This window comes from Rattus norvegicus, chromosome 19, assembly GCF_036323735.1.
Source record: "Rattus norvegicus strain BN/NHsdMcwi chromosome 19, GRCr8, whole genome shotgun sequence".
Classification (NCBI taxonomy): Eukaryota; Metazoa; Chordata; class Mammalia; order Rodentia; family Muridae; genus Rattus; species Rattus norvegicus.
In genome coordinates this window covers 37342350-37354491 of record NC_086037.1, presented here as the reverse complement: position 1 = coordinate 37354491, position 12142 = coordinate 37342350, and the positions used below count along the sequence as shown (strand labels likewise).

The 12142-nt window shown below is 39.9% G+C and overlaps 1 protein-coding gene across 8 annotated transcripts in view; it reads left to right on the top strand.

Annotated features, from left to right (window-relative positions):
• The window catches only part of Phkb (phosphorylase kinase regulatory subunit beta), a 204043-nt gene that overhangs the window by 29488 nt on the left and 162413 nt on the right, over window positions 1-12142 (top strand). For all 8 annotated transcript variants that reach the window (XR_010060011.1, XM_063278111.1, NM_001414933.1 and 5 more), the window contains 2 exons: window positions 5793-5882; window positions 8238-8376. Coding sequence is in view for 7 of the 8 variants with exons in the window: in XM_063278111.1 (XP_063134181.1) it covers window positions 5793-5882; window positions 8238-8376 (229 nt within the window). In the remaining variant the exon portion in view is untranslated. The remainder of the gene's footprint in view (window positions 1-5792; window positions 5883-8237; window positions 8377-12142) is intronic.

Here is a 12142-nt window from a genome sequence, read left to right as displayed (position 1 = left end):
ACAAATTGGCAACCTATAGATGGGGAAAAAAATCCTCACTAACCCCACATCCAATAAAGGGCTAATATCTAAAATATATAAAGAACTCAAGAAGCTAACCACTAAAAACCAAACAACCCAGTCAGAGCTAAACCGGGAATTTTATCTCTTTTAATTTTCATTATGAACCTGAAAATTTTGACTTTTATAGACATATTCATTCATAATTTAACATGTGTAATATATTTATTAAATACATGTAGTATATTACATATTAAGAAATATTAAAGTCCTGAAGAAGAAATTTATAATAATTAGTCTAATACGAGAATTTAAATGTATAGTACTTAGGGATATTTATCATGCACATGTGGGAGTGTTTTTGTGTATATACATGCATGCACATGTGAGTATGTAGGTGTGTTTGCTCGCATACATGCATTTACTTGTAAGTATGGGGGTGTGTTTGTACATATGCATGCACATGAGAGTATGTGGGTGTGTTTGTGTACATATACACCTGTACACATGAGTATGTTGGTGTTTTGTGCATATACATGCATGCACATGTGAGTACATAGGTGTGTTTGCACACATGCATGCATATGTGAGTATGTGCTATTAGTGGTGTTAGAGGACACTCTTGGGCATTGTTCCTAGCCTTCTACCATTTTTGAATTGGGTCTCTTGTTATTCAAAGCTGCACTTGCTAGCCTAGCCTGCCATTGGGCTGGGAGGGATTCTCCAGTTCCTGACTCAGGTCTCTCTGTAAGAGTGTGGACCACAGATGCTACTGTGTACTTATTTGAGTCCTGAAGGCCCAGAGTCATCATCCTTGGATGACAAGTACATCACCCACTCAGGTCTCCAGGCGAACTGAAAATATTCTGATTAATATAAAGCATTTTATATAATTTTCCTGTTACCTTTGATTAAAAAACAGATTACTTCTTTCAGAACCTCATTTAGAAGGAAATCATTACCAAAGCCTATGTACCTAGTGTAAAATTTGTTAGTTTAACAATGCTTTAGTGACTCCTTTGAATGTTATTCTATATAAACAAGTAGCATTTTAAGGGTTCTTGAAACATTTAATAGAGCCTCAAATAACATTTCAAAAGATTTTTAAGAAAATAATAGTATTTAAGGTTATAAATGTGTACTTACCAGACCTTTGCTCTATCTCCCTGTAACTAGAATCCATGCATTGTCAAATTAGGCATGCCAAAAAATAAAAAAGATTAAAGATAACAGTAGCATAAAATAAGATTATTTATGAAGAGTCAGAGCAGCCAAAAATTTTGTTTGTCATTTGGGGGAATTCTAGGAACAGATTTCCTTTTATTCTATTCTGTCTTAACACAGAATGGCATACAACCAGCTGCATGGACACAGTTGCGAACTCACAGAGCACAGTTGCATCAACAGCATGTAAGGTGTACGTCTATCTCGGGAGGGAACTCTTGGGTGATCTTTAAGATTGCCTTTTGACTTTCTGCCAGTCTGTTTCATTAGGTACTCTCCATCCTTTAATGTAAGGTGACCGTTCCTTCAGTTTTCAGTTGTCCTCAAGAAGGGAAGATGGGTTAGTGCCCTGGACCAGCCAGCGATTCCTGAGGGGGAGGATGGGCATAAGGAAAGTTGGTACCAGGTCTTCCATGTCTGATGGCTTATGCCAAGCAAGTTTATTAAGAAGCACAGCATCTTAAATGTGGTTTGCAGTAGGGAAACGGGCCAAGATCAGCAAACAACTAAGTCAGTGTTGGCAAAAGAATGCAAGATGCTTTACACAAAGTTGCCTTAGGATTTTTTTATTGGATATTTTATTTATTTAGTTTCCCCTCCGGAAACTCCTATCCTATCCCTCCTCCCCCTACTTCTATGAGGGTGTTCCCCTACCCACCTACCTACTCCTGCCTACCCACTCTGGCGTTCCCCTACACTGGGGCATTGAGCCTTCACAGGACCAAGGGTCTCTCTTCCCATTGATGTCAGGCAAGGCCAACCTCTGCTACATATGTGGCTGGAGCCATGGATCGCCACATGTGTACTCGTTGTTTGGTGGTTTAGTGCCTGGGAGTTCTGGGGAATCCGGTTAGTTTATATTGTTGTTCTTCCTATGGGGTTGTAAACCCCTTCAGCTCCTTCAGTCTTTTCTCTAATTCTTTCTTTGGGGTTCCAGTGCTCAGTCCGACTGTTAGCTGCAAGCATCCTCATCTGTATCAGTAAGGCTCTGGCAGAGCCTCTCAGGAGACATCCATATCAGGAATTTTTTTTTCTGGTCCAATATATTTGAAGTTCTCTAGGCTTCTTGTATGTTCATGGACATCTCTTTGTATAGGTTTCTATAAGTTTCTATAGGTTTGTATAGGTTTGTTGAAGATATTTACTGGCCCTTCAAGTTGGCAATGTTTGCTCTCTTCTACACCTATGATCCTTAGGTTTGGTCTTCTCATTGTGTCCTGGATGTTTTGGGTTAGGATCTTTTTGTGTTTTGCGTTTTCTTTGTTTTGATGTTTTCTGTGGTATCTTCTGCCCCTGAGATTCTCTCTTCTATCTCTTTTATTCTGTTGGTGACGCTTGCATCTATGACTCCTGATCTCTTTCCTAGGTTTTCTATCTCCAGGGTTGTCTCCCTTTGTGATTTCTTTATTGTTTCTGTTTCCGTTTTTAGATCCTGGATGGTTTTGTTCAATTCCTTCACCTGTTTGGTCGTCTTTTCCTGTAATTCTTTAAGGAATTTTTGTGTTTCCTCTTTAAGGGCTTCTACCTGTTTACTTGTGTTGCCCTGTATTTCTTTAAGGGAGTTATTTATGTCCTTCTCAAAGTCTTCTATCATCATCACGAGATGTGATTTTAAATCAGAACCTGGCTTTTCTAGTGTGTTGGGGTGTCCAGGACTTGCTGTGGTGGGAGACCTGGGTTCTGATGATGCCAAGTGGCCTTGGTTTCTGTTGCTTCTATTCCATTCCATCCTGGCAGATGTCTGGGAAACTGGAAGGAAGATTGGACTTAAACCAATGCCAGTCATGTGGGAAATGCCAGGATTATGGTAGTGCTTTGAGCACCCACAGATTGGGCAATCACTGGGACATTGCCATCTTTTCTTCACCTGTGTTCAATGGACAGTTCTATGAGAACATTGACATATTTACAGCAGGGCATAAAAGGTCAAGCGAAACGTGCTTTTCACAGACTAAATGTAGATCCTAGGTGGCAACTGTCTCCCAAACCTAAGTCTAGAGTTGGCATCCATTACCGCTGCATGCAGATTTTTGCCCCAACATATTTGACTGACACCATGTAGATCAGTGGAGAGGTTCTGTTCACAGTCCCAGTCCTAGCCACAGAAGCCTCAGACAGAACAGTCAGAAGGGGAGAGGTTCCCTGTGCTGTACCCCCATTCTCTGCAGGAGCCTGTCCCCAGTTTCCAAGTGCTGGGGAAGGAGGAAATCGATGTACACTGCATGCCTCTGTTTCAGGAGGGGAAACCCTGAAGAGGATTTTGTGCCCACCTCTTTTATGTTGTACTCTGCTTCTATAAGAAGTTTCAGAATTTGGATGGTAGTCATTGAAGCTTGGAGTTTCTTTGTGTTCCAGGACAAGGAGTAATGCAGGGATACATGCTAACATAGTAGATGGACATAGACAGGAAGAAGCTGAGGGAATGCAAATGCTGAAAGCACTGGGCCAAAGGTTCAGAAGCTAAAGCCATCTATGTAGCACCTGCTTACCCACCCTGTCTTTGTATATCCTGTCCTGCTCTTGCATAGAGTCCAGGGATGAAGGGCTTTTAGTTCGTTACCAACTGGCCTCTTTCATGTGTTTATTTTTGTTATAATTGTGTGTATATGTGTGCACATTTGAATACAGGTATCTGCAGAAATTTCAGATACCCTTGGTACTGGAGTTACAGGGAGTTGTGAACTAAACATTGTGGATACTGGGTGAAATCCTGTTTCCAAATGAAATAAAATGCTACTTTGACTTCAGAATCTTGGTAGTTGTTAATTTTACATTGAACTTGGAGCTCACAGACTTAGCTGGATTGGCTGGCCAGAGAAGTCTAAAGATCGGCTTGTCACCACCTTACCAGCCCTGCGGTTACATAAATGCAGTGCCACACCCCTTTTTTTATCTGGGTTTTTGAGGATCTCATGCCTGTTATATTTGTGTGTCAACTACTTTACCATCTGCGTCTTCTCTTCAGATGCCTATATATTCAAATTATGATAATTTTCCTTTTCATGTATAGGGGAAATGTATAGGGATTACCTTTACCATAGAGAACATATAAGTAAAAACAAAGATATTGTTTGCTCATAGTTTCCCCCTAAGCCACACTGTCCTCAGGTTATGCATTCACGCTTCCAAGTTGTGATCATTGGCATCCAGTGTTTCTCTCTTAGTGCCTGAGCGTCACCGGGAACATAGAGTTTCTCAAGACTCTAATACTTTACTAATTAGCAGTGGCCCCATTCTATCCCAGCTGACAAGGTGTGCTTACATTTATATCTTAGCCATGGCAGAGGTCAGAATGAGGCTCTTGTTCCCTGTGTAGCTGGAGGGAAGATGTTCTGATGATCAGTGTAGGTTTCCAAAGGGCTCCAGTACTTACTGTGGAGCCATTCCAGTTGGTACCGTTACTAATAACATTTAGAAAATGTCTTAACTTAGAGCATATTGCTTCAATGTTTGAGGGGAGTGGCAGTCACACCATGCTGCCTCAAGTGGAGGACGGAGGACAAGTAATTGTCAGTTTTCTCCTTATACTATGTGAGTCCATAGACCAGGCTCGATTTTGAAGGGCAAACATCTTTACCTGCTGAGAGATCTCTCAGCTCCAGTCTGGCTTTCAATCAACGTATCAGACATAGTAATTTTATGAGCTTAAGTGATTTTTATTTAATTTAAAAATAAACTCAATGTATGTCAATATCATTTATCCAACATGAGTAAAATTAATACTGACTTTTTTTAAAACTATCTGGCTCATATTATCTGAATTTAGGGATGGGTTAATTATGTCCTTGAGATGTTAGCATTTCTGAGTGCTTTCAGCAAGAATGGAGCTCGTACTTAGTATTCAGTTCCGATGTCTCCCTTTCGGACAGCCGCCGAGAATGTGCATAGTCCAGTGTTCAATCTTCTGTGCTCATTTTGTGATTCTTGTGTATTTTGTAGCTTTTGAGCAATATGCTCTGCTAATGCCTTAGAATGGTTTCTATGACTGAGAAATAGAAAAAGTGAGTTTTGCTTGTTGTCAAGGTATTAATGCAAGAGAACTTGGAAGTTTAAAAATTTCAGTATGAAACATAACTGAATATCGAGTGAATGGCCTGGGGTGTGTGAGCTCCTGAAACATCGATGAGTTTCTTTATCTCCTATGGCTCTGGGGTGTGTGAGCCTCATCTTGTTTGAGACATTTGAAGTGTGATCATTTCACTGGTAATTGCCTCCTAAGTGTTAGCATAAGCCAATGGATGAGATGGAAGAGCCGTACTTAGGTCTGTGATGAGAAATTGAGCCTCTGATCACTCTAGAGTACTGGGAGTACTGGGCTGTTATGCCATACAGCACATCGATGGCCAGGAATGCTGGTTTTGATGCTAGGACAGCATGCAGGGTTCTTCTACGCTTGTTAAACATCTTTTCTGTTCTTCTCTTACTGAAAAAAATTTCCCAGGATTCAATAGGGTTAAATGAAACTGAAAATTACATTGTTGGCTATTGCATTTTCATTTATTTAGAAATTTTCATCATTGATCTGGGTGGGAATGATGTAATTTGATCAGTTTTCCTTTCTCTTTTAGGCTCAGTTTATGAACCTCTTAAAAGCATTAATCTTCCAAGACCTGATAATGAAACTCTATGGGATAAGTTGGATCATTATTACAGAATTGGTAAGCACTGATGACTGTTATTCCCTGTTCCCTGGTCATATTTCATATGTTTTGTTTAGTTATTCTGTAATTTGAAGATGGGGTCGTTTCTCTGTATAAGTAGCTGTATATTCTAGCTGTGTATCTGTACTGGACTGTAAAAGGGAATCCACAGGTTGGCCCAAGAATAACTTTATGTGACCAATATCTTTTAGTATTTTAACTTTCCTAAGTATTACCGTATTGTATTTATTTATTTATTTTGGTATTTTCAGACAGCATCTCTCTGTGTAGTCCTGACTGTCCAGGAACTCTCTATGTAGATCAGACTGATTCAGACTGACTTAAGTCTTCCTGTCTCCACCTCCCGAGTATTGGGCGTAACGGTGCGGCCACCACACCAACTTTAATAGGCTCTAGAACTTGTGTTTGTTTTGGAACCAATGCTTCATATGAGTAACACTTGATTGTTTACATATGGTTAGTTTCTAACTCACTGAAGCAAAAAGACACAATCTCAGGTTACTGTCCCCATTAACAGGATCAGTTCCTCCAGCGGTTTGGTTGTTGGTTTATTTGGTTTTAAGTTTTGTTCATCCAAGATCAACATGACAAGTATAAACAAGCAACTTGGAAGAATATATGAATGGAATCCTTTTCTTATCAGACCATGAATTGGAGTCTATTGAGGTTTTTTTTGTTTTGTTTTTTGTTGTTGTTGTTGTTGGGTTTTTTTTTTTTTTTTTTTTTGTAATCTTGTTTCTTCTTCTCCTATTATGGTAAAGAACATAAAATTTCATTCATCTCCCAAAACATGTTTTTCTTTTTTTGCCTTTTCATTCAATCTCATGTAAACTTCATTTCAGCTTATTTTTCACCAGGATTTTGGTCTCCATTCTTCTATTGTACTTTCTGTTATCTTTATAGCAATAACAATCTAAACAGGACTAATTGTAGTTTTAAAAGAAATGGCCAGTATTTACTTTTGCCCTGTCGGGTACCAATTCTTTACCATGAGAAAGATGTTCTGGAAAAGATTTGTTTAGTCTGAGAATACTGAGTGCAATGTTCCAGACCTGATCTCAGCATCAGGAGGTGGAGATAGGAAGATTGTGAATTGCAGAGTAGCTGCAGAGTAAGGCTTTGTCTTCGGAAGTAGACAAAGAACAAAACAATAAAGTGTTAAGGATATCAGAGCTGGAGAAAAGGAGCTGTGGGGAGCAGAACGGAACACTTTCTTCCAGGCACAGCAAAGCTGTTCCACTCTTGATCTTAAAAGAACTGTGTGAGATTGGACATTTAACAGTCTGTCATGCAATGCAGTGGGCCTTGTGGGACCCCACCCCTACCTGAGGATTTGTACTTGGTTGATAGGGGAGGGAGAGACATTTCAGTCATATGTCCACTGGTCAGCTGCCACAGCTCCTGTAAACAAACCCTCACCTTCATTCTTGTAAGCAACTTAAATGGATATGTGAGGGAGGCATAAAGTAGAAGGAGCCTAGTTGGGAGAAGAGAATATTGAACATGATCAAAATACGGTGTGTGTATTCATCAAAATATCATAATGAACCCATTATATATAACTTATGCCTTTACATTGCTTAAATCAAAAGATAAGAGAGGAAGGTTGTTATATCTTAATCTAGATTATATTGATTGAAAATATTTTAGGAAAAGTGTTTGCTTAAAATTTGACAGAAATAAAATATACTTCAGGAAATACAGAAATGTAGTATAGTATAGTGTATTTATTTTCCCGGTGTGTGATCCTGTCAAAGAGGGGAAAGCACTGATTTCAGACCTTTGCTGTGCCCACACTCACTTACTCGTTGCCGTCCTTCCTATGCAATGGAATTTTACTGTTGAAATGTAAGCTTATTCCTCACCCTGCAGGTCAGTAAGTGAGAGAAGTAACTCCCTTTGGCAAACAGCAGTCACCAGTGAGATACAGGGTCTTCCTTCTGCCTCCTGACTTGTGGATCAGTTAGTTTGCAGCATGCAGTAGGACCGGCCTTATAACTTAGAAAGTTACTTATTGTACATTTGCTTAGTTTAGCAAATAGATTATACTCCTATTTTTTGGTTAAGCTTTTCTTCTCTTCCTCGTCTGATATTATCTTCATAAGATCTGTATCATATGTTAGCATTAGCCATCATAAACCCAAACCTTTAATGCTCTCAGTGGTTGAAGGCTTTCTGCACAGCATAAAGGCAGCTTTATACCGTATGGATTTGTACTTGGCCAGAGTGACATGAAGCGGTCTAACATCTTCAAAAGTTTTATGCTAAGTTCAGAAACAATAAAACGTTCAAGACTAGGATGAAGAAACCAAGAGAAAGGACTGACTGTGTGTTCATTCTTTGTCTTTGTAGTCAAGTCAACGATGCTGACATATCAAAGCCCAACTACAGGTCTCTTTCCTACTAAAACTTGTGGTGGAGATCAGAAGTCCAAAGTGCATGAGAGCCTGTACTGTGCTGCGGGTGCTTGGGCCTTGGCTCTGGCGTACAGGTGAGCTGGCGTCTGGCCCCTTAGTAACTCCAAATGGACTGGTTTTATAGAACCAATGCTTTAAAAGAATACTATGAAGTTTATTTTGGAGATCATTTTATAAATTTGGGTATAGACTGTATATTACCTAATATACCATCAACTCTTAAGTGTCCTGAATGCAATTAATGTTGTGTATGGTTATATAAGGGAGTGTTTTCCCTCTAGAGATATTTCCAATGGGTGTACGGGAAAATCCGGATGACGTTTGTAGCTTTCAAATAATGAAGAAAAATTATACTTAACTCTGGAATATAAAACAAGATAATATTAATACCTGATGAATCTAGGTAAAGAATAAATGATTGTTCATTGCAGTATTACTTTAACTTTCTACACATTTGAACGTTTTAAAATAGCAGAGGGGCAGAAAATTGCTTTAAAAAAGTATATGGAACAGAGGGTCTAAAGTCAGGCACCAAGCGTCCCCAACCATTTCAGAAGAGACTTGAGTCTTTCGTACGTTATCCATGCAGAGCTCAGGGAACAAAATCACAACACATGCATGATGTGCTTACTTTCATGCCTACATTGAATAGGCTCAGTGAGTGACAGTCTTGAATAATTTACTTTTTTTGATATTCATCACCCTATATATATGAGATCTGCAGAAGTAAAATTTAGCATACTTTATTTAAGGAGGCAGGGGATGATTTTTATCAAGTGGAGGTGATCTGCAGATATCTCACGTAAATGAAACAATGAGTGTGTAACATGCTTACATTTTTAGTCATGATTATTTCTTGTTATCTCATCTACTTTTTTTTTTCTTGCCCAATTCCTTTCTTTTTTATTTTTTTTATTTTTTTTTTATTAACATGAGTATTTCTTGTATACATTTCGAGTGTTATTCCCTTTCCCGGTTTCCGGGCAAACATCCCCCTCCCCCCTCCCCTTCTTTATGGGTGCTCCCCTCCCCATCCTCCCCCCATTGCCGCCCTCCCCCCAACAATCTAGTTCACTGGGGGTTCAGTCTTAGCAGGACCCAGGGCTTTAAATATCTGTTAAGTCCATTTGGCTCATGACTTCTCTTAGTCTGTCTACGTCTCTGTTTAATTTCTGTTTCCATGATCTGTCCATTGATGAGAGTGGGGTGTTGAAATCTCCTACTATTATTGTGTGAGGTGCAATGTGTGTTTTGAGCTTTAGTAAGGTTTCTTTTACGTATGTAGGTGCCCTTGTATTTGGGGCATAGATATTTAGGATTGAGAGTTCATCTTGGTGGATTTTTCCTTTGATGGATATGGAGTGTCCTTCCTTATCTTTTTTGATGAGTTTTAGTTGAAAATTGATTTTATTTGATATTAGAATGGCTACTCCAGCTTGCTTCTTCTGCCCATTTGCTTGGAAAGTTGTTTTCCAGCCTTTCACTCTGAGGTAGTGTCTGTCTTTGTCTCTGAGGTGTGTTTCCTGTAGGCAGCAGAATGCAGGGTCCTCGTTGCGTATCCAGTTTGTTAATCTATGTCTTTTTATTGGGGAGTTGAGGCCATTGATGTTGAGAGATATTAAGGAATAGTGATTATTGCTTCCTGTTATATTCATATTTGGATATGGGGTTATGTTTGTGCTTTTCTTCTCTTTGTTTTGTTGCCAAGACGATTAGTTTCTTGCTTCTTCTAGGGTATAGCTTGCCTCCTTATGTTGGGCTTTACCCTTTATTATCCTTTGTAGTGCTGGATTTGTAGAAAGATATTGTGTAAATTTGGTTTTGTCATGGAATATCTTGGTTTCTCCATCTATGTTAATTGAGAGTTTTGCAGGATACAGTAACCTGGGCTGGCATTTGTGTTCTCTTAGGGTCTGTATGACATCTGTCCAGGATCTTCTGGCTTTCATAGTCTCTGGCGAGAAGTCTGGTGTGATTCTGATAGGTCTGCCTTTATATGTTACTTGACCTTTTTCCCTTACTGCTTTTAATATTCTTTCTTCATTTTGTGCGTTTGGTGTTTTGACTATTATGTGACGGGAGGTGTTTCTTTTCTGGTCCAATCTATTTGGAGTTCTGTAGGCTTCTTGTATGCCTATGGGTATCTCTTTTTTTAGGTTAGGGAAGTTTTCTCCTATGATTTTGTTGAAGATATTTACTGGTCCTTTGAGCTGGGAGTCTTCACTCTCTTCTATACCTATTATCCTTAGGTTTGATCTTCTCATTGAGTCCTGGATTTCCTGTATGGACCAGTAGCTTTTTCTGCTTTACATTATCTTTGACAGTTGAGTCAATGATTTCTATGGAATCTTCTGCTCCTGAGATTCTCTCTTCCATCTCTTGTATTCTGTTGGTGAAGCTCGTATCTACAGCTCCTTGTCTCTTCTTTTGGTTTTCTATATCCAGGGTTGTTTCCATGTGTTCTTTCTTGATTGCTTCTATTTCCATTTTTAATTGCTTCAACTGTTTGATTGTGTTTTCCTGGAATTCTTTCAGGGATTTTTGCAATTCCTCTCTGTAGGCTTCTACTTGTTCTCTAAGGGAGTTCTTCATGTCTTTCTTGAAGTCCTCCAGCATCATGATCAAATATGATTTTGAAACTAGATCTTGCTTTTCTGGTGTGTTTGGATATTCCGTGTTTGCTTTGGTGGGAGAATTGGGCTCCGATGATGCCTTGTAGTCTTGGTTTCTGTTGCTTGGGTTCCTGCGCTTGCCTCTCGCCATCAGATTATCTCTAGTGTTACTTTGTTCTGCTATTTCTGACAGTGGCTAGACTGTCCTATAAGCCTGTGTGTCAGGAGTGCTGTAGACCTGTTTTCCTGTTTTCTTTCAGCCCGTTATGGGGACAGAGTGTTCTGCTTTCGGGCGTGTAGTTTTTCCTATCTACAGGTCTTCAGCTGTTCCTGTGGGCCTGTGTCTGGAGTTCACCAGGCAGCTCACCTGCAGCAGAAAAGTTGGCCTTACCTGTGGTCCCGAGGCTCAAGTTTGCTCGTGGGGTGTTTTCCTCTGGCATCAGAGATGTGTGCAGAGTGCCGTCTCTCCTGGTTTCCCGGGCGTGTCTGCCTCTCTGAAGGTTTAGCTCTCCCTCCCACGGGATTTGGGTGCAGAGAACTGTTTATCTGGTAGCTCTCTTCAGGTTATGGCGGTGTCCCAGGCGCAGCGGTCCTGCTGCTCTTGGGCCCTCCTCTATGGGAACTCAGAGGCCGTATACAGTTTCCTCTTCGGCCGGGGATGTGGGCAGGGGTGGGCAGTGTTGGTGGTCTTTTCCGCTCTGCAGCCTCAGAAGTGCCCACCTGACCAGGCGGTGAGGTCTCTCTCCCATGGGGTTTGGGAGCAGAGAGCTCTCATCTACTTTTTAAAGTCATTCATAATTACAAAGAATTTTTTGGCTCAGAAAAGACATCTTAATCTAGTTTAATGGTTAGATTTTTAGCTGTTATTTTTTTAAAGCAGGAGAGGTAAAACATGACCAATTGATTTTTAAATGAAAACCCGAGCCTATGACACTTCGTGGCAGAATATGCCGGGTGTCATTGGATGGGTGTGCATCTACTTGAGGAATCTTTACAGACTAACGTGTGGGACACAGCAAAGAAAGTGTGTGCCTTCTTGAATATTTGCTTCTTTGAGACCAACTGGGAGTTACAGATCATAAAGAGATAGATTGTCTGCATTTTATAACAGTAAATTTAAAATGATTGTGGGTGTTTTTCTAATATAGAAATAAGCTTTAAATTTTAGCCAGATCATTTTAGAAAATTCCCTCCCTCAAAAATTGACTCACTCCGGCAAAGCAGGGAG